This window comes from Microtus ochrogaster, unplaced genomic scaffold, assembly GCF_000317375.1.
Source record: "Microtus ochrogaster isolate Prairie Vole_2 unplaced genomic scaffold, MicOch1.0 UNK28, whole genome shotgun sequence".
NCBI classification, from domain to species: domain Eukaryota; kingdom Metazoa; phylum Chordata; class Mammalia; order Rodentia; family Cricetidae; genus Microtus; species Microtus ochrogaster.
In genome coordinates, this window is record NW_004949126.1 from 313,098 (window position 1) to 336,635 (window position 23,538).

At 35.1% G+C, this 23,538-nt stretch overlaps 1 protein-coding gene across 2 annotated transcripts in view; it reads left to right on the forward strand.

Moving 5' to 3' along the window:
• Nucleotides 1-13,023: 13,023 nt before the first annotated feature.
• The window catches only part of Glra3 (glycine receptor alpha 3), a 132,878-nt gene continuing 122,363 nt past the window's right edge, over nucleotides 13,024-23,538 (forward strand). Inside the window, exon 1 of one of the 2 annotated variants that reach the window (XM_005368078.3) lies at nucleotides 13,024-13,624. In XM_005368078.3, the coding sequence (XP_005368135.1) occupies nucleotides 13,554-13,624 (71 nt within the window). In that variant the 5' untranslated portion in view covers nucleotides 13,024-13,553. The remainder of the gene's footprint in view (nucleotides 13,625-23,538) is intronic. The other variant, XM_005368079.3, reaches the window with a different exon arrangement.

A 23,538-nucleotide genomic window follows, 5' to 3' on the forward strand; every position in this document is an offset into this window, starting at 1 on the left:
TTTTTATTTTTTATTATTATTATTTTTATTTTGAGACAAAGTCTAACTATGTTTTACTGACTGATCTAGAACTCACTACATATACCAAGCTAGCCTTGAATGTACCATCATCTTCCTCTTTCTGACTTTTGAGCAATGGGATTAAGGGAGTTAAAACATGGTAGAAATATTTGAAAGAATAATGACCTGGATTTTCCAAAATCAATATCAGTCACTAAACAACAGATCCAGGAAGCTCAGAGAACACCAAACAGTACAAATGCCAAAACAATTATACCCAGGCACATAATATTCAAATGCAGAAAATCAAAAACAAAGAAAAACATCCTGAAAGGAGTCATAGTTAAAGCATAGTACATAGGAGCAAAACAAAAAATACATCTCAGAATCCATGTGTGATAGAGTACAATGAAACATTAAGGTGTTGAGAGAAAGAAGTTAAACATCCAAATTCTTCACTTCTCAAGAAACTTCACTTCAAATGTAGCTGAAAACAGATTTCTCAAGTGACAGAAAGAAAGATTGCCTGTGGGGAGCTACCTTGAAAGAAGAGCTTTCAAAAGAAACGCGACAAAGGGCACTTTGTTTTATATTTTATGATATTAATATTGGAAGAGCATCAGAGTAAATTAGGGCAAAATAGAAAGTTTAGTATTACTATTCTTAATTCATCCTAATTAAGTAAATAATATAAATATAGGCTTAAACATAATTATATAAAAGTAAATTTAAAACAAATTATATAAGCGATAGGAGAAAGAAATTGGAATACATTATCATTCTGAGACATTAGAATGGTCCATAAATAGGAATACTATCATTTGAAGTGGAATATGATTCACTGTAAATATCAGTGTCAACTCTCAAGCAGACATGGAAAAGTATAAACATAAAAATAAATAAATATAACCAATTTTTTTCAAATTTGAAAAGGATTGAATCAAATAAATTTTTTTATGAAAATCTCTGAAAGTTAAAATACAAAAGAAGACAAAGACAGGAACAAAGAACAAATGAAACAAACTAACTCATAGTATTAGGTGGAAATTTAACTGTATGACACTAATGACCATTTCAAACCTTAATTATGTATGTGTTTATGCTTATATGTGTACACATGTATGTAGGTGCACTTACACATATTTGTGTGGGGTATGGAGGCTTAAGGTTAATGTGCCTTTCTCTATTATTCCCAACCTTGCTCTCTTTCTGAATCTGACATGTAGACTGACTGGACAGAAAGGACAGAAAGCCCCAAGTGTGTGGTGTGGTGTGTGTGTGTGTGTGTGTGTGTGTGTGTGTGTGTGTGTGTGTGTCTGAGACATAGATTGGATAGACAGAAAGTGAGATAGATAAAGACTTGAGTTCAATCATCAGCACTCATAAATATAAAGTGTCTAAAGTTGTGTCCCCTTGCAATTCCAGTGCTGGGTAGGTAAAGACAAGATCCAAGTGGTGATGACTGGTCAGCCAGCCAAGCCTAATTCATGAACCCATGATCCAGTCCCAAAAAGCAATGTAAATCTGAAATGCAAAAGCATCTGCACAAGCATATATACTTGCCTTGGCACACACGTACACGCGCGCGCGCACACACACACACACACACACACACGACCCATAAATGTTTTATTGCATACCATTTGAAAAATAATCAAAGTATTTCCTCACAATCGGAAAAAATATTAAGATATATGAAAGAAACTGACCACATTTTCATTGTTCTATTTATAGGAAATATGCAGAATAGACCAATTTATGGAAGCAAAAATAGCTTAGGTCTTGTCAGAGGCCAGAGCTAGAAGGGAATTAAAATGAGTGTCAGAGAGTGTGAGGCTCATTGTTAAAGAGTTTAAATGCTCCATCTTCACTAGCAAAATTATATGGAAATACTTGAGAGCTGCTGAATTGAATATACCAAAGAGTAACTAATGGTACAAAATATATCTTATTTCTTAGTAAAGCTGTTATTTTAAAAATTGCATCAATGACAAAACGTTTTCATTGTTGTTCCTTTTCATGGATAAATTGAAAGATAAAAGTTTATAGTAATGAAAATGTAAGTAATTCTACAGAGACAAAATTTTAATGGAAATGAGAAGTATAGGAAATACATGAAAATGAATATAAAATAAGTGAATAATTTTACAGATATAACATTGAAGCTCAGCAAAAACACTATTTTGAACAAGCTAACAGGAAAGCAAACACCAGTATTGGAAGTTGAACTCAAGCAAGAGCAGGCAGTCCTACAAATCTGCTGATGGTTCTTAAAGTACTACTAAAAGCCCAGATATCTCAGAAAATAAATATCATTTTCATAGTGTTACTTCTAGGCACAAATAAATAATGTAAAATATCCTCTTAAAATATTGATGCTTCTAACATTTTTTTCTTCATTAGCCCCCACAATAAGCAGAAAATGGAATTATATATTCTAGGTTACTATTTGCTTCCATAAGTTATTCTATTCTGCATATTTCCTATAAATAGAACCATGAAAATGTGGTTAGTTTTTTTCATATTTCTTAATATTTTTCAGATTGTCTAAAAATACTTTGATTATTTCTCAAAAGCATTCAGAATACTACTTATAATAATACTCTGGGAACAATTAAACTTTAACCCTTATTTTTGTTTTTATTTATTTATTTATTAAAGATTTCTGCCTACTCCCCGCCACCGCCTCCCATTTCCCTCCCCCTCCCCTCGTCATCCCAAAGAGCAATCAGGGTTCCCTGCCCTGTGGGAAGTCCAAGGACCACCCACCTCCATCCAGGTTTAGTAAGGTGAGCATCCAAACTGCCTAGGCTCCCACAAAGCCAGTACATGCAGTAGGATCAAAAACCCATTGCCATTGCTCTTGAGTTCTCAGTAGTCCTCATTGTCCGCTATGTTCAGAGAGTCCAGTTTTATCCCATGATTTTTCAGACCCGGGCCAGCTGGCCTTGGTGAGTTCCCGATAGAACATCCCCATTGTCTCAGTGTGTGGGTGCACCCCTAGCGGTCCTGAGTTCCTTGCTCGTGCTCCCCCTCCTTCTGCTCTTGATTTGGACCTTGAGATTTCAGTCCGGTACTCCAATGTGGGTCTCTGTCTCTGTCTCCTTTCATCGCCTGATGAAGGTTAATATTCAGGAGGTAGCCTATATGTTTGTCTTTGGATTCACCTTCTTATTTAGCTTCTCTAGGATTGCGAATTATAAGCTCAATGTCCTTTATTTATGGCTAGAAACCAAATATGAGTGAGTACATCCCATGTTCCTCTTTTTGGGTCTGGCTTACCTCACTCAGGATAGTGTTTTCTATTTCCATCCATTTGTATGCAAAATTCAAGAAGTCCTTGTTTTTTACTGCTGAGCAGTACTCTAATATGTATATATTCCATACTTTCTTCATCCATTCTTCCATTGAAGGGCATGTGATTGTAAATTTCTAGCTGCCATTGTGATTTACCTGTTTCTGCAGTGAAGAATCAGGATCCTGAGAGATGTGCTTTGCAGCCCGTTCAGGAACATCTGGACCAGTGGTTTATGTTAAATATGAAAAATACCCCTTGTTATCAAAACAGGCTGAATTAATACACAGGCCATTTATCACCTTTATCATTACTGTGTGCAGGCAAATCAATCATCCTAAGTAGAACTTGCAACTGATGGCAAAAGGTAAGCCAGTAAACGTTACTGAACCTTCACAATTATTCATTCTCACCTGGCATTTATTTATCTTATATCCTCTGGTAAGTCCTCCAATAAGTTTGAAGCCTATAATATACACTTAGAAAGTGTTGGAACCTCACTCTGGCCGGAATGAGCAGGGGCTATCTGGGAGAAGATGCAAGGTTAAAGAAAATAGAAGATTAAGAGAAATAGAGACAGAAAACACAGGAAAGACCGGAAAACTGAAGGTAAATACCACCAGTCCCGAAATTATTTCATAACTTGCTTTTATGCAGATTAAAGGGAGAAGGCAGAACAAAGACCAATGCAGTCAGCTAACTGCCTCCCTGCACTCTCCTTGGGAGGAAGCACAAGCAGGTGCATTATCTCTCACAAGAATTCAGATAGCAGCAAGCAGCTACTAGCTCTAACTGGATGCACCACACACCAGTCCAAATCTTAGTAAATAATATGCTCTTTCATCTAGGTAAAAATGCTCTTTCTTATGGGCTTAATCAGAATTTTCTCACAGTTCTCAAGGATGCAGACTGAGCAGGCAAGCTTGCATTCAAATGATTTATAAGTGAGAATTGACTCCAGAGGAAAACTCAGTCACATGTGTGCTACCACAAGTAAGTATACTGTTTTTAAAAAGTGAATCTCTGGCCTAGGCAGAAGAAAAAAGTATAAATTAAAATCTCTAATATCAGCCGGGTGGTGGTGGCGCACGCCTTTAATCCCAGCACTCGGGAGACAGAGACAGGCGGATCTCTGTGAGTTCGAGACCAGCCTGGTCTACAAAAGCTAGTTCCAGGATAGGCTCCAAAACCACAGAGAAACCCTGTCTCGAAAAACCGAAAAAAAAAATCTCTAATATCTTTGATAAATTCTGTGATATACAGTCTAGAGAAAGGTATTCTAAACCATTGAATAAGTAGATACATGTGCTGTATCACAATGATTTAGAATTCACCTTCTTTATTTACAATAACAAATTGTTATTGTTTACACTGCAACATGTTCATACTTTAGATAAAAGCAATTGCTGTTCAGAACTACATGCCTATTGAACATGCCAAAATGAAATTGGTATCATTTTATAAAATATGGTCACATACAATAGCATGCATTGAAGTTGTTTAAGTAGTTATATTATCCTTGAGATAAAACAGTTTGAGAATCATTTGAAGGTTTGATACCATAGCAGTTGTTAATTGACATATTAACAAGCATCTTTTAAATGATAAATAACAGGACCCATGGAGATGGTCGAGCAAGTAAAAACAACACATAAGCTTAATAGTTTGAGTTCCATCCCCAGACACAAATGAAAAGTCAGATGTGATCAAGACCATCATTTTATAAAACTGATATAAAGAAATAACCTATTGCTATGATATAATTAATTAATAAATTAAGCATCAAAATAATGTATCTAATGGATTAAATATCTACATAATGTAGTTTCATTTCATTTGTATTTTAATAAATAAAGCTCGCCTGAAGATCAGAAAAGTAAAACAGTCACACTGGCCAGTCTTATAGACCAGGCAGCAATGATACACACTTTTAATCCCAGTAGCAATACTAGATTGTCATAGAAACCAGGTGTTAGTGGTGCATGCCCTTAAACCCAGAACTAGAGAGGATTATAAAACAGGAGGAGACAGCTCTCAGTCACACTCTCATTCTGAGATTCCTGGAGACAGGATCACCATTTTCAGACTGAGGTCAAGGTAAGAGTCAGTGGCTGGCTGTTTTGCTTTTCTGGTCTTCAGGTTGAACCTTAATAACTGGTTTTTGAGATTTTATTAATCCTGCTTCAAAATAACATAACATGTAAATTGAGTAAATTTCTTGTCTTTGTCAGAGATTTTCTTTTTAAGATGAAGAAACTGAACTGTAGATGGCATGATTTCTTAAATTTCAAATAAAGGGAAGGATAAGCATTCAAATTCAGATGGGTTAGTTCTGAAATCTGTATCTTCAAGATTTCTAAAATGATTTTTCTATAGGCCCCCCTGTAGAGCAATTGTGAGTGGATATAAACATTTTGGAGGTAGAAAAATAATCAAAGCTTAAAATAATCATTAGTTTACCTTTTAGCTTCTAGTGTATAATAAAATGTCCGAAAACACAATGGCTGGATGTTTCATGAGAGGGACAAATTAAGTGTAGGTGAAGTTAGGTTTTTACATTTGTTTGTTCATTTTTGCTTTTGGTTTGTTCTCTAATTCAGCTGTGAGGTTCATCTATATTCCCAACCCTCCTACAGAAAGATGGGAAGTGGAAACAGAAGTATTTCCCAGACGTTCATGGTCCAGCTGGCCAAATATTCAAGAGAATGGCAAAAACAAGAAAGACCCTGTCTCCAGCAAGGTAGATGAAAAGAACTCTAGAAAATTGCTCTTGAATCTCCACAGGCATGTTGTAGCATATGCTCGCACACACACACACACACACACACACACACAGACACACACACACAAACACACATACACAAACACACACATGCAGTAGGGGAGAATAAGAAATAGAACACTAAAAAAGAAAAGCATAGAAAAATTCTATTGCGAAACATAAAAAAATTAAAAGTTACTATAATATCTGACCAAAAAATACTTTTCAGGAAAGGCATTGCATATTTTATCTAGAAGAAAATATATTAAAACATACAAGGATCAATGATGCATAATGTCATAAGAGGGAAAATTTAGTTAAACAAACACAGCAGATTGTATTTATATAGATACAATAACAATGGAAGAAAAGCATCATAAAATTGAGAATCAGTGGGTGACACAGGAAGAGTCATAAGCAGGAGGGGTTAAATGGTTTAATACCATACACCTGCATAAAATTCACAAAAAATATTTTAAACATTAAAAAGGTATTTCATGGAAAGTTGTGAAACATACTTAAATGGTATTTTCATCGCATCTTTAAGTAAGAGTATCTGTTTTAAATTGGTGTTACAAAGGCTAATTATAAAATATTTTAATATAATTTAAATGTAGGAAAAGTATATTATGTAACTATAGTAATATGAGGGGCGGGGCTGCATCCCCAGCACCCCGGCCGCCTGCTAGCTTATGCCCGAAATAATTACACACAAATTGTATTCATTTAAACACTGCTTGGCCCATTTCTATCTAGAATCTTCTAGGCTAACTCTCGCACCTGGACTAGCCCATTTCTAATAATCTGATGTAGGGAGCTTCTAGCCTACATCCATCCTGGGTCGTAGCTTCATCGTGTGTGTCTGCCTGGGCGAGGAGAGCATGGTGTCTCTGTCTGAGGTGTCTTACCTCCCTTCCTCTTCCTCCCAGAATTCTGTTCTGTTTACTCCACCCACCTATGTTCTAAGCTATGAGGGCCAGCCAAGCAGTTTCTTTATTTTTTTAAACCAATGACCTTCCTCCATCATGTAACTCCATGTTTTACCTACAAGAATAAAAATGCTCTACTTGAATAATTAGAATCTTTAAACTATTGCCAATTTTCCATTGTCTTATGTATTTACACAGAATGAGATTTAGTCACATTGTGTGACTTTCCCTGGAGAAATATGAAGCAATGCCTCTTTACCCATACAGAACACTGACAGAACACGGAAATGATTCCACCAAGTCTAGTTGAGTGAACCAATGAGTTCATTGGAGTTTCCTTCAAGAGCACGGATATCTAGAAAGTATGAATATCTTTGAATTAAGAGAAAGACCAGCCCATCATGAGTGAGAATTCAGAAAAACTGAATCCTTGGAGCTCCCTGTATGAGTAGGATACTTGCAGGTTTGAGGTAGCAGTTGTTGTTTTCGTAGACATTGCAGTAGTTGCCTTCACTGTCTTAATTGTCTTTGTCATGGTTGCCATCATCATTTTCTTCTTCTCATCCTCCACTTCTTCCTCTTGTTTTTCCTCCTCTACTCTTCTTTCCTCCTTCATTTTGTCTTTTTTTTCTCCTCCTCCTCCTCCTCCTCCTCCTCTTCCTCCTCCTCCTCCTCCTTTTCTATGTGCACAAATCTTTATTGTCACAACGAATTATATACTTATATCAAACAAAAGAGAGCCTTATTTTAAATTCTCCACCTCCCTAAAAGTGAGCAGCTTATCATCAAGCATTCTATCCTTTCTGGGAAGTGTACAGTGGCCAGAGCCAGCACACACTACTGAAACCACCTGGGTTGTAATGAGTAAAGATTTGGGGATTTTATATACTATCTTTCAACAAAGCAATTAAATAGCTATTTTTGGAAATTTTTACTAAAGTGAATATTTTGTGCACTTTATTGAAAGTTGGAATCTTTTCATGCCAATATCTGTTATTGCCTCTCTATATATTCTTTGCAAAGGAATATCATGAACCTTGTAAGCTTTAGGAGCGCCTGTATTTTTGAAGCTTTCTCTTTACTTTCTGAGTCTTAATGAACCTCCCACCTAGAAGAAATGTTTCAATTTTGAGGAAACAAGTCAAAATTTACAAATGTTGAAACTTTCTAATAGCAGCAGGGTGGTGGTGGTTCATGTTTTTAATCCCAGCACTTGGGAGGCAGAGGCAAGCAGATCTCTGTGAGTTCGAATCCAGGTTGGTCTACAAGAGCTAGTTCCAGGACAGGCATCAAAGCTACAGGCAAAGAAATCTTGTCTCGAAAAAATCAAAACAAAACAAATAAACAAACAAAAAACTAAAGAAAAGAAAATTTCTAATAGCAACATAAGAAAATAAAATAGATTTCCAGCCTCAAGAATTATATCATAATTATTTCCTGTTTTCCATTGCACAGAGTGTGTTAAGCTTTTCAGACACCAATAAACATGAGGGTCAAAACCTCTGAGAAAATTCTGTACTGCACAACCCTTCCTTGAATGGTTGATTTCTACTTTTCTTCCATAACTGGAAGAAAATAATCATGAATCTCTCTTAATACCTGAGAAGAAAATTTGCCCAATAGCAATAAAATTAAGTTGCAATTATAAGTGGCCATTTGGAAAACATAGGTGATAAAATTTCCAAACACTGAAAATTGTTGTCAACACATAAAATTTTAAGTTACATTTATACCAATATATAATCTTATTTTACAAGTACACAAATGTGATCTTAATATTAAACATATTAATAAGGTATTAAGGCATATTGTTCATTTCACTTGAGTGTATTCTTTACTCTCATCTCTCCAGTGTAAAATTGTTCTACTTTATATTTGCTATAAAACCATCTTTCTTTGAAATTAGTAAAAACACTGAGAATATGCTCATTCTTTGATGATATTTTATTTTACTTTATTTTAAAATGGACAAAGGATTTTTTCATTATTTCCTATGCCTTACATCTTTCCTACAAACTATAAGACACAGCAATATTAATAATAAATTAACACATTTGATTGAAATGCTTAGAATTTTAATTTAGGCATAATATTCTATTCTGTAATTAGTATTTATTGCATGCAAAATTGCATTTGTCTAGTTCATTTGGAATTTTAAATTTTTATGTGCTTACCAAACTGAATAATCCTATGTTTAATATCTTACATTTTGATAACTTATACTGTAGATTCATTTTTTAAATTTTTTCTTCTTTTTTATTTAATACAGTATGTCAGTATTCAGATCGGGTGGACTAGGTCTCCATAGACAAAGTTTGTTTCTCTTTCTTTTTCCTCTGTCTTTCAGTTTCTTGGAGTCCAGGCATACACCATGTCAGAGTTTGCTCTTTCTTTCTTTCTTTCTTTTTTTCTTTCTTTCTTTCTTTCTTTCTTTCTTTCTTTCTTTCTTTCTTTCTTCTTTCCTTCCTTCCCTTCCCTTCCCTTCCTTTTCTTTTATCTTTTTCTTTCTTTTTTTCCTTTTTTTAAAATACAGGGTTTCCTGACTGTCCTGGAACTCACTTTGTAGATCTGGCTGCCCTCAAACTCACAGAGATCCACCTGTCTCTGCCTCCCAAGTACTGAGATTAAAGGCGTGCACACCACCACCTGGCTCCAGCTTTCATTATATTGAATACCTGTCTCTTTAATAAAAATATCTACTTGGCAATAAACTACCTTTCTCCTATGATGAGTTGCTAAATTCTTTTACCTAATGTTTATTTTCCAGATTATTGAATTAAAATATCTGGAAGAAAGTTTAACATTATTATTTGTAAACCTGTTAATTATAGGAGGATTTGATTATATATATTTTTACTTCAACACTTCCTATGACCTAGTAAGACACATCACTTTAGTAATTTTAATTCTGCAACTCACTCAGTTATTTTTATCATATATTATATACTTCCTACTTCTCAAACTTCTGTCATTTCTTTCTTATCCCAGTCTAATTTCATTGTTTTATTTCATCTACTCTTAAGTTTCCGGTTGCTCGTTTATCTTTTAGAAGTTGAATTGCTGTGCTATGAAAGGTTTCTTCTATTGTGTCTTTTCTATCACTAAATTGACTTGAGTTTATTATTAAGCTGGCCTCTAATTTGCCTTCCAAAGTAATTATTTGACAATTCAGCACTTATAAATTGAGAAGGCATGTAGAATTGCAATGCACTCAGCTTTTTTTTGAGTTTGTATTATTTTTCAAATACTATTTCAAAAAACAAATGTATTTTGCTAGCATGAGGTCTGTTTGCACAGACTGATCTCTTTGGATGTTTGTTATTTCTTTATTAACCTTCAGTTTGACTGTAGGAGTAAACAAGCAAAGCAAATCTAGTTTCTGCAAAATAGTGTTGATGGGACAGGAGCAGGTGAGCTGCCAAGCCCCTGCAGGGTGTCAGGATAAAGCCCCTTTTTTCTCTTAAGTCATATTCTTGACTTTAAGATCTAGGACCTAGTCCAGTTCCTTTGTAGTCAAATGTCTTTCAGGGTTTAAGAATTTATGTGAACTTGTTTATTTTAAATTGTTGTTACATATGTACAAAGTAAATATGTAAGTACAATCTGCTCTATATGTATATTAACTGTATGTATGTTTTCGGGGCTGACCATTTGGTATTCAATAACCAATTTGTGTCCTTTTCCCAGGGGAGATAATTTCTCCCACTCTCGGCATTCCTGGATTGACTACAGAGCAAAGGAGGGTTTGGAATGAGGAAAAGGAAAAGGGAAACCATGCAATTATATTATAAACTAAAAAGAAGAGTACACACAAGAAAACTAAATGTGTGCATTAGGTTTTATCTACATATTTATATGTGTGCATATATATACATGAATTTAATAATAAAATATACTAATGCTAATGCTTATAATGAAGTCATGAATGTGAGGTGTAATGAGAAGGGAACCACTGTCAGTTGACAAACAAAACAACCATTCTAAAAATAATTATACCAAACTGCTAGGATAGTCATCTTGAACATCTTTCAGGATGCAAAAAGTTCATCTCACTTGTTTAATTAACAGTTGAAACCATTCTCTTCTTCATTTTCCATGTTTGGGAATATATGCTTCATGAGTCTAGAATGTTTGGCTCTTCCAAGTAATAGATCTTCTTTTCAAGGAAATTTTCAGAAATGCAGCAGGGCACTGTAGAGCTCAGACCCAGAAGCCAGGCAGATCACTCTAATATTGCACTCCATGACTTGAGTTTTAACCCCTAATTACAAATAAAATTGACTATCATTAATTCTATAAGTATTGCACTGATTGCCTTTTGTCTAGTTGACACAAACCTAAACATATTGGTTATCTCATTTTAGGAGTTGCCTCCAGGAGAATGATCTGGTGCAAGTTAGGGAGACATTTTCTTTATTAATGATTGATGTGTGAGAGCTGAGACCTCTGTGGCTGGCAGTACCACCTCTGGGGATGTGGTCTAGGTAGTATGAGAAAGAAAGCAAGTAAGCAACTTTCTTCCATGGTTCATGAGTTTACATCAATCTCAGTGATGAACTACGTTAGGGTTTGAAGAATTGTTTTCTTTTATAATAGCTAAATTAAGAAAAATCATAATGCAGATATCTCATTATGTGTGTTTTCAAAGCTGTGATTGTTAACAAAAAAATAACCAACTGAATAGCTTTTGTGTCATGTAAGCTTTCAACACATTCATTAAAGCATTATTGAGGTCATTGAAAATGGTATCTTCTCAGAGACAACGAGATGCCTCAGCAGGTAAAGGCATTTGCTGCCAGGCTACATGGCCAAGTGTGATCTTGAACTCATAAGGTGACGTGACAGGATTGAGTCTCTACAGGTCATCTTATAACCTGCAAACATAGCATGAGCATGCCCATGCATATATATATACATGTACACGTACACACATGTACAAATGATTACATTTGCATACATAGGTATAAAAGAGGATGGTATGAACATGTGAGTCCTCTGCTTGCTTATGATTTAAATACCAAAAACAGTCCCATGAAAATCTATTCTAAAATACAGAAAAATAGATTCAGAAAACTATTATTTGTGAGAATAATGTGATCTACTAAATAAGAGCAAAAAGGAGGAGAATATGGAGTCCAACTTCTCTTAGCAGCTTTTCACGTGGTGCTTTGCACTGGCCCGATTAGATGGAATATTGCAAAGGTACCTAAATTGTGAATTACACTTTGAATTCAACTATGAAAAATATTGTGAGGCAGGTTACGAATACATTCTTAATATGCAGCTTCATTGTTGAAGAAGTAAAGAGTTCAAAGTAGAGCTTTCAGAATAAATTCCCAATAGATTGTTGAAAAAAAGAAACAGAAGAAATAAACATTTTGATACTGGCCAACCGCAAATAAATATTTTTCTATTACACACACACGCACACACACACTAGTACTAGTTGAAAGGGAAGAAGAAATAAGGAACAAGAATGGAATACAGAGGAAACAGAGGGACTGAGCTCTGGAATGATGAAAGAGAAGATAAACCAATTAGTACTATATGCAAGTTCCTCCCTTAAAATCACAGTGAACCTTGGAAATCTGGGGTTGGCGGGAGCGGTCTAAATGATGTCTCTAGCAGGAGACTTCATCCCTTAGTCTTTTCAGAGGTCTCTTTAGCACTGAAGTCAATTAACTGACTGCAAGCTGGCCATGCTCATGAGATGCTTCTAGAAGAAACTGATTCTGCTCTGTATGTGCGACGCATACCCAGCTTTCCAAGCCCTTTTCAAGGATGTGGGTTCACTCCGGCATGTGGGCATAGCTTTCTTTACTAAACTGTGCATTCCCCGTGAGAGAGGGAGCATCCCCACATAGTTCTTCCTCCTAATCCTGGAAACCGCTGAATATCCCCTTTTCAGCTGGGAGGATTTCTGCTCCCCTCCCTCCAGGATCTTAGTAGGCTCTGCACCAATTCTACACTGTCCCTTCCTGTTTTAAGTGGCGAAAGGCTGAACACTTCCATGCGTGAAAGTGGCCTGTCACTCTGTCCCGCTGTGCAGCTGTGATTGGCGGGAAGGACAAGTCCTCTGGCCCCGCCCCCGCCTGTCTTTGCCGCGCTCCGTGGGTTTTTTGCAAAGGTGGAGAGCCGAGATTCCGGCGCTTGGACTCGATGGAGCAGCATTTCCAATTTTGACTGCTGTTCTTCCTCGACCAGTGAGTCAGAGCCAAGAAAAGCCGAGTCTTTTCTTACTGAAAAAGCTTGGGGGAACTGTTGCTCAGGACCTAGGCACTCCTGACGCATCGTATCGATCTCACTTCCTTCTATGGCTTCACTGTGAAATCACTTGCATGTTTGCAGCCCTGTGAATCCCTCTTCTCAGGGCTCAGAGGAGGGGTCCAGGAAAACATCAAGTGTTCCAAAGAGAGAACGCTGCGGGAGCTGTCTGAGGTGCTGAAACCTTCCAAGCGGTTGTCTCCGCCAGCCCTAAGGGTTAGATGGCACATTTTCATTTCTGCTTTTCTGGTCCCTCATGCCTCGGATAAGACTCTTTCCAGGTTCGTGAATATCGCTCCGTATCATGGCCCACGTGAGACACTTTCGGACACTAGTTTCTGGATTTTACTTCTGGGAAGCCGCACTGTTACTGAGGTAAGTCCCTCATGCATTAACAATTTCATTAAAAGCTCAATACACCAGTGCATTAATCTGCAACCACTTGTTATTGAGGAAGCTGGGAAATGTGTGATTGTGCACTGACTTACCGAAGCTATCCTTTAAATCATACTTTTCTGTTTAAAGGAGCCTAGTAATCTCTCCATTGAGAACCTTAGAAACATTTAATTTCCTGTTATTTTCACTGAACTCTCCCCACGGTACTGTTTAAAACCTAAAGATTTCAAAAACATAGGTATTTTTCCTTCTCACATATTAATATTATATTATCCTTTGCAATGGTTAATTGTGTGTTCTGAATATTAATTTCTTTTAAAAAGTTATGAAACATTAAGAATTTGTAATTGGGGCATTATTAAATTAGAGAGAAAAATATAGAACATAGGCACTTACTGATCAGAGAAATGTCATTTTTAATAGGTGCAGAGACTGAGTTAAAAGGGGGACTTAGAGGTACTACTTTGCAATGACCTAATTCAATACATGAAGGCAAAATCATTAATAAACCATCAGATATGTCCTATGCCTAAAGTTGCCTTTTGGAAGCAAGCAGCATAAAGGGCTTAACAACTTGCAAAATTATTGTGATATGACAGTTTTTGCTATGCTCCAATCATTTTAGCAAGGCTTTCTACTTTACAATTACTTAGACGAGACTAAGGGATGCTACCTGGAAGTTCAGATAACTGAGACCCCATTTTTAGTCAAATACTGTATAAAAACACAATTGTTCACATAGATTTTTAAACTAGCAACATTAATTTTAAGTTACTATTGTCATATAATTACTGTGGAATTTTCACTTTTCAATAGTGCCAAATTTAAATATTTGGAACAAGTGAACTGGTTAAGAATATACTGGTTTCTATCTGGGGTAAGAATTCTTCCTTGTGAAAGTAAATCAAGTTTTAATCTTATGGAGACCTTAAAATGCATAACTTGCATGAGTTGCCTTACAAAAGTCATACAGTTCTGGAATGCCTGTATGTAATACGTGAATGATTAAGAAGAAAACTGCATTTTGTCCAGATGTTGACAGCCTTCTATACTGAGGGAATTAAAACAGTCCAGATGACAGTATATTCAGTGAAAAGCACTTTAATATGATTTTATAAATTTCTGTATCACTTAGTTGGTAGACATTATATATAGTGAGCAAATCAAAAGTACGTAGGGCTTTCACTTATATGAAAATACTATGGAAAGTGGCACAAGGTTCAGATTATAATAAACTGTCATTTTTTTCATGATATTTTCCACTATAGTCCTTCATAATGTTTATAACAAAGGTGATACTATGAATTTTTTAAAAAGCAACAGTGCTTATTAGATGTAAATTGATAGTTGGTAATTAAGACATATTAGTCAATGAAGTAAAATCTGTATAATGACAAATCATCATGATCTTATTATTGTAACTAGATATGATGTATTCATCATTGGGTATTCAGATTTATGATATTATTACTGAAATTTGCAAAAATCCATTAAATAATTACAATTTATCTTCAATAACATTAAAAAATTAAAAATTTAAAGAACAATCCAATCATAAATCTTTAGCAAAAGACTCCTCCAATAAAGAGCTTATTTCATACTTAAATTCTTCACCAATTTTCTTTCTTTCAAAAAGAGGAAAAAATTTATCCAAAACTGGAATCAGATAAAAGTAGGTCATTGTTCTTTGCAAACTTTAATACCAAATGAAAAATATTTTCACTCCCAGTGGTGGTTCTTAAAAGAGGATTTCTATAGGTATAAAAACTCACCTTACTGAACATGACGTAGTCATGGAAGTTATTCTTTGTGAGCTATATCTACTTGAGATGTATTAATAAAAAAAGAAATATGTACTTCGCTACTGTTAGCTATAGTTAGGCTACAGTCCCATTGAGCAGCGGAAATCATTACCTTCACATATTTAAATTATGTCTTAGCAACCTCTTTGCGGGCAATATAGAAGCAAGTGTAACAATCAAATACCAAATCATTTATAATGATCTGATTCAAATCACTTACTTTAAAGTTTTCTTTAAATAGTTCTAAAATAGGCATATACATAAAATATAGATAAGGTTTTCAGAAAGGAAACATACCCTTGTGAAGAGATCCAGACCCAGAATTATCAATAACACAGAGGTGCCCATCCGAACCACCATTTCCATCATCACCTTGCCCAAAGGTAATTGCTATCCTATTTTATGCCACAAATATATTTTTTGTACATTATAAATAAATAATAACTTGTATCTGATTCATTTTTCAGAACACTATGCTTGTATGATTATCCAAAGGCCTGAAAGTAGCAGGAACTTATTCTCATTAAAGTACGGTGTACTTGTATGATCACATGACAATCAACTTATCCATTGCTCTCTTAATGAATTCATGAATTATATTTAAGGGCTGGTATGGGCTAATGTAATTCTACGGTGATTATCCTTGAAGATCTTGTGTTTGCGTGTGAGTGTGTGTGTGTGCACACATGTGCACGTGTGTGTGCATGTATGTGAGTACTGTATATGCCCTGATATTTTCTCTATCAAGAAGAATTGCTGGGTCACAAGGCAGGCATGAATGTAGTTAGATGAGCATAGTAAAGTTTGGTAGATGCTGTCATATTCCCAAAGCACTTGTACCTAATTCTATTCCTATACGTAATGTCTGAGTTCCTCTTGTTTACTAATACATAACTAGATTAATGCTAAGATATTATACAAATGTTTAGTGTTTTCCTATATGACTATTGCAAGACTACAGATTTTTTATGCTTAGTAATTAATTTTAATAAAATCAGTCAAAGTTATGAGAATAAAATATTTATTACCACAATATAATCACAATTATCTATGAGGAAGGCAAGTCAGGTTTGGGATATTTTTTAAAAGATGGTTCTTTAAATAAGTTTATGTTTCAAACTTATATAGACATAGAATATTAATTTCTAAGTGTTGAAGGTGTTAAAGTTTTCTAGTTTTGCTAAAATATTGTTGTTTTATTAAATACTTCTCTGGGGATTTTAGTTTTCATCTTAATAAAAATCAGGAACAAAATGTCACTGTTCAGTTCTCTTTGAAATGCAGATCGGTGATGATTAAGAAGGGCTTGCAGAATAAAAGCCAAAAGCAGAAAACATCAAACAAAATTTTCTTTAACGTGGTGAACCACTGATTACACCATTTAGTTTCTTTTCTTTATAGAGGACCAACAGAGTCTTGCTACTTGAATAAATTATTACATTTTTCTGGCTAAACCTGCCTGTGTAAACTTCAGAGATCAATGCCAATGAGAAGAAAATATGTCTTAATGCATTACTTCAAAATATTTTCTCATTTAAAAATTTTGGTTTTTCTTTTTATTGTGCTCCAGAAGATGAGAACAATCCTTTGAAGTGGCCTTTCTGGGGAGACCTGTTTTCTTATATAACATACTGAAAAACAACATATTTTTAGAGAATAAACTTATGTTTTATTACATGGGCTACATAGACTCAATAATTTTATAGTTTTAATGAATTATACTTCAATAATAATTATTCTGCTTATATATAAATTATATAGAGATGACTCATAGCCCAGTACTCTGTCCTATCTGTGTTGCATGTAACAGAGCAGATACTCTTTTCTTCTTTACACTGTATTCTTTTATGTTCACACGATTCCATACCAAGATATGCCAATCAACAATTGTGTTCTCATGTATAATGTTAAGAATTTCAGTATGATTCATTCACCAAATTCTGTACATGTGGTTGTGTGCCAAACATGGCTAGTTATGCTCAATTGGGGAGCTGTTGCCTCGAAGCATAAGACTTGGAGCACAGAAGAGAGTGTGAGGTGGAGAGCATCAAGGGTCAAGAAATGGACAAACTCTGTTTTCTGGAACATGAGGTGGCAAGCTATTGATAGGCTTGATGGTTGATTTAGATTGTGTCAAATATACGCTCAGTGATCAGAAAAGAATATTTTTGAACAATAGGTAAATTGTAATTATACAATGTATGCTTAAGGAATGGTGATTGACAAAGTTACTAGAAGAAAACACAGTTTATAATTTATGATCAAATTCTTCTTGTTATAATTATTAACATGGCTGACATAATAAAATGTCAGGGATGGAGAAATGGCTCGGATCAAGGTGCTTGTTGCTAGACCATATGGTCCAGGTCATAATCCTAGAATCAACAGGGTAAAAAGGGAGAACAAACTCCTAAACCTCCTCTGACCTCCACACATGTGTTCCAATATACAAATACTTAAAGGAACATAGGCACACACAAGTAAATAAATTGAATTATAATAAATTCTATCTGACAGGGAGGTAATACAATAGAATTAAATATGAATAAAATTAGAATCAATTGACTTAATTGTAACTCAGTTGCTATTGTAGGCATAGTGTTAGATTAGAACTTGGATCAAAATAGGTATGTATCTCTCTCCTCCAGAGACAGAGTTTCCTTCAAAATTATAGGCAATGATTGGATGTAGTGTCATCTTTGTGGCCTGAACCACTCAAGAGTCTGAGATAGATAGGAGAGTTACTTGAACCAAAAGAATTTTTTGGTCAGCCAAATTAACATAACAAAATTCAGTGTAAAAACAAGCAGGCAATCCTAAAGTTGATAATATAAACTAGTCTATCTTGGTGATAAAATCCAGTAATTGAGTTACTCGGGAGGTCTAAGAAAGAAAAACTGGAAAGTCAAGATTTTTCTGGGCTACAGAAGTTGACTTTGCATTAAAACTAAAATAAATAAATAAATTTAAAATAAATAAGTAAAATAAAGCTGTGATATAGTTTAATAGTAGAACACTTGCATAGTAAGCACAGGTACTTTAATATGCAGTACAGAAATTTAAAAAGTCAAAAAGATGCAAATACTGACATAACAATATTGCAAGAAAAAATATTTAAATGGACATTTGCTTTATATTTTAGAAACTACATTTTTTTTCTTCAAAAATTTGCCTAAAATATTAGAATCCCACCGAATGTTTGGGTCGTTTTCAGACAGGGGCCACTGAAGTGGTTTAGAATGTTTCAGGCTGAGATGATGCTACCTTTGTGTCCTGCAATTCCTTGGGTCTGTAGAGATTTGTGGTCATTTAACTGCAAATGTAGATTTTAGCAAATGCATATAAAAAGAATATAAATAAACATGCATAAAAAAGACATACATAATACAAATGTAGAGCAGAGAGATGGATCAGCACAAGAGTGCTAGACTCAGGTCCATGCACCTGAACTTGGGTGCGTGCAAGCACGAGCACACACACACACACACACACACACGCACACACACACACACACACACACACGCACAAATACACACATACGCCTTTTCCTCATGCTAGAGTTGATACGGGGTTTGTGCCGAGTCTTATTGTAACTTGTTATGCAGTGTTCACTTGATATCCCTGCGAGGACTGCCCTTTTCTGAACGGAAACGGAGAAGCGGCTCTGGGTTAGAGGGAAGATGTCAGGGAGAACTGGGGGCATGAAGGGAGGGGAAACTGCAGTCAAGATTTAATGTATGAGAGAAAATAAATTAAAAAATAGAAATGAGAAAGAAAATACATAAATGTTCAATGAAGTCGGAACACGGAGACCAGTGAAGTTAAAAAGTGTTTTGCAGCCGGGCGATGGTGGCGCACGCCTTTAATCCCAGCACTCGGGAGGCAGAGACAGGAGGATCTCTGTGAGTTCGAGGCCATTGTGGTCTACGAGAGCTAGTTCCAGGACAGGCTCCAAAGCTACAGAAGCGTTCTGATCAGAACTCTTACACTTTGTGACATGCACAATGGATCCTCACTGCTTCTCCCACCAAGCTCCACTCTAACTCTTTCCCGTATGTTTTTCTTTATATTTGGGGTGAAGTTAAAAAGGACATGAAGGCTAAATTTATTAGGACTGTTACAGTGCCAATGGATGGGAGTATTTCAAAGGCAATTGGTCAAGGCATGAAACCACACGCATTTTCTACATCAAATATAGCAAACCTGGAGATAGTTCTGACCATTTTAAAAACTAATGTGTTATGATTTAGGCACGGCTTGCGGATAGCTGGGCCATCTAACTCTTACCTAACTATGAGAACCTCTTACAAGCATTTACAATGGAGAGACAGTCCTGACGATTTAAAAATTCTCCACATTGAGGCTTTTTTTTAAATTGGGAAATAATAATATGTATTTGTTTCATAATTTTAATTATAAAAATGCTTTAATAATATAAATTAAAATGTTATTCTTTCTCCTATCCAAACTAAGCTTTGTTTCCCTACATATGCATATGTAAATATTAGAACCTGAGTTTAGGTTTTATTTACTTTTTTACTATTTTTTTACATTTTAGATGAAATTCCTGCTACATCTGAACCATGATTTAAATCACGAACAGTTTCCAGTCTGTTGTCCCATACATGAAGCTCAAACATCCCAGGCTAATATTGCTTTGAAATTTATACCTGGATACTTGTTTGTTTTTTGTTAAAGTGTGTAGAATAATGGTTACATTAGCTTTCTAAGGTGCTAAGAATGCAGATGTCTAGTACCACACCTGGCCTCTTTACAAGAATTCTAGGGTTTCAGATGCAGATCTTCTTATTTGGGTATCACATGCTTTACTGACTATGCTATTGCCCAAACCCCACATTTACTCCTGATAATGCATCTGAATGAGAAAGAAGAAACACAACCGGAAGACCACCCTGAACCCGAAGATGATATTAATCAATTGTTAATTAACATATTGAAGGTCACACTTAAATTTCTCTCAAGTCTGTTACAGCTCTCATCAGAGTCACTGGCATGCTTCCTGGTCCCTAGATAAAGGAAGAAATGATGACAGCATAGGATAAATGTTTCTTCTTTTAATCTCTCTCTCTCTCTCTCTATCTCTCTATCTATCTCTGTATGTATATGTATATGTGTGTGTGTGTGTATGTATAAAGATTTAGTTCCAAGATACTATTTATTTATTGCCAATAATCACTGCAAATGTAACCATAGAAAACTGCCAAAAGTAGTAACAGTTATAAACAGTGAAAAAAGCAAGACACGCTCAGGTCTGGAAACAAACAAAAACATCTTCGTAAGGAAGAAGAAAATTTAAATGTACACAGAGCTCTAGATGGGACCTGAGTAGGAAGAAAAGAGAGAGTACTGTTTCAAGTGGAAGCTGCTTCATTAGCATGAACAACACTTCACAACCAAAACAAAACAAAAATTAGAGGGTGGAGTTAGCTTCATAGCGTCATTTCTACCACAGAGGCCCACTTTCTTTTTAAATAAATGCATACATTATGCTATTTTTGGACTACCCTCTCCTAAAGAATCTGTAGGATATCAACGAGTGCTTTTTAAAATCATGTTTTCTCTATTACAAAATGTTTTGTTTGCTTTCCCTTGAGCATAAGGGAAGATCATATTCTGAAAAGCTAATGCATCTGCATGCATTTAGTACATGCATTTATTAATTTCTATCACTTAAATTCTGTTTACTCTATGCATATGAAGTTTAAGGAGCAAACTTTAATTATTGGTAAAAGGAACTGGGGTTATGGCTAAGTCAGCATAGAGCTTCCTGAGCAATGAAGAGTACCCTAGTTCTCTCTCTAGAACTTTTGAAAACCATGTGCTGTTGCACGATTGCAATCCCAGCACTAGAAAGGAAGAGACACATGATCCCAAGGGTTAATCGGCCAAAAAAATCTAGCTAGATTGATGAGATCCACATCCCAGTGGTAAGCCTGCCTCAAAAATACATATGGCATCTGAGGGCAATGTGCAACATTTTCCTCTGGCATTGGCAGGCAAGCATACACATGGACACACATCCACACCCATAGGAACCTGCATACAAACAGATTTATGACACATACCACACACATACACATGTGCACACACACGAGCACACACACAATTACACATGGGTTTATGAATTCTCATAATGCTAAAAAAGTGATTTTTTTTCTTGACCAGAGTTTTTACAAATGAAGATATGTCAGGTAACCCCAATTCTGAGGACTTTTAAACAGCATTTCTTTATAAACTACTTACTTGCTAATAACTCTCAGATAGATGCATTGAATGCTATATCTATAACTTATTCAATGATCCTCTAATGAAAGATTTTTCTTTAGTCCACTGACATACTAAAAATAGTTTTCCATGTACAGCACATCCTGCAATCTAATACAAGTAAAACTTCTTTGTGTCCTTTTTGCCTCTTATTTTATGTACTGGGAAAAATAGAAGCATCAAGGATTATCTAGATTAGACTATTGTGCATCTTACTCTTCTTCAAGTTGTTGCTTTGTAAGGATCTTAAAATACTTGAAAAGACTTTTGAATCTCTTTTTTTCTGCCTTAAACCCTTGGGATTTAGGATATCTCTTTCTTCCTGAAAATCTTAAACAGTGAGTTAAATCAAAGACAGTGATTTTACAACAACTCTCTGCTGATGTCTTCAAGACTATAGTAGAGTTGAATCTTATTTTTATCCTGAGTATTTCTCTTTAACTAACATCATAGAAAACTCAAATTTTGCTTTACTTCAAAAATTCAAAGTTCTCTGCACCGTGAGTGTTTTCATATATATTAACACAGAGTTGAATCTGTATTGGAAAAGTTTCATGGATATAAAATATATCAAAGAGCTAGAGAAAACTAAGATCTAAGCTCTGAGTGCAATGTAAAAGTATAAGCCTTCATAAGAAACAGTTAGCTTATTTTAGATTCTTTTTTTTTTTTAAATAGCAATTCTTACATTTTGTCTGCTCCTGAATTTGTTTGTGAATACACATCTAAATAAGAAACTTGGAGACAATACTCCAGGTCAAACTTCATTTCTCGTTTTGATAGGCTCAATGACCTTTCTAAGGATGAAGTGATTGTTTTAGCTATGCTACTTTTAAAGTATAATGTATACAGCTATATGCATCTACAGAATACATTTTTTTGACTGACATGATCAAAATGTGATCGTCTTTCTTTGGCAGAAATATATACTGAGCGTTGCAGTGATAACTCCTATTTACTTGATATATATGGCCTGTATTTTAAAATATATTTTATAACAAATATCCACTACAGTCATACATATAAGAGCTATTTAATTATAGCAAAAATTATCATTAAGGTCAGATGGCATTCATTTGTGAAGAATTCAAGGTGCTTAATAATATCAATTTATGGAAGTTATATTTCTGTCACTTTTTAAGACAGAATCCATTTAGGAACCCATGGTCTAGAACTCTTAGTGCAGAGCAGGACACCTTAACGCTTATAGAAACCCACCTGTCTTGGCCTCCCAAGTGCTGGAATTAAAGGTATACACCACTACACCCAACTTTCTTTCAAAATTTTTAATGAAAAAAACCCAAGAGTATGAGGAGGGCAAGGAATATTATCAAAATATACTTGTGAAAATAGTTAAAAATAAATAAAAAAGCAGAAATAAAAGAAGCATGAACACCAAGTTTTGCTTGGTAGTTTACAAACCTTTTATCCTTTCCTTTTGCTGTTCTTGACATGGAATTGCTTCCTTGAGGTCTAGGATAAAGCAAAACAGAAGAGGAAGCTCAATTTTATAACAATCCCAAAGCTGTAAAGTTTCCCATTTCCCAGTCAAGTGTCAAGTTCTAGCCTGTATACTAAATACAGAAATTGCAGAGTTACATTATATTTGGAAGTACCTTATTATCAGGGCTAGAGATTTTACCTTGTGGAACTCAGACTTTAGCTAGATAAAGAATGATTTATGGATCAATAGGAAGAAACATTATCAGATCGAGATTCAGGTATGTCTCTCAGGGGAAAAAAAAACATAACTAAAGCAAATTGGGAAGAAAATAATTTCATCATTGGGAGAGGTAATCTGTATTA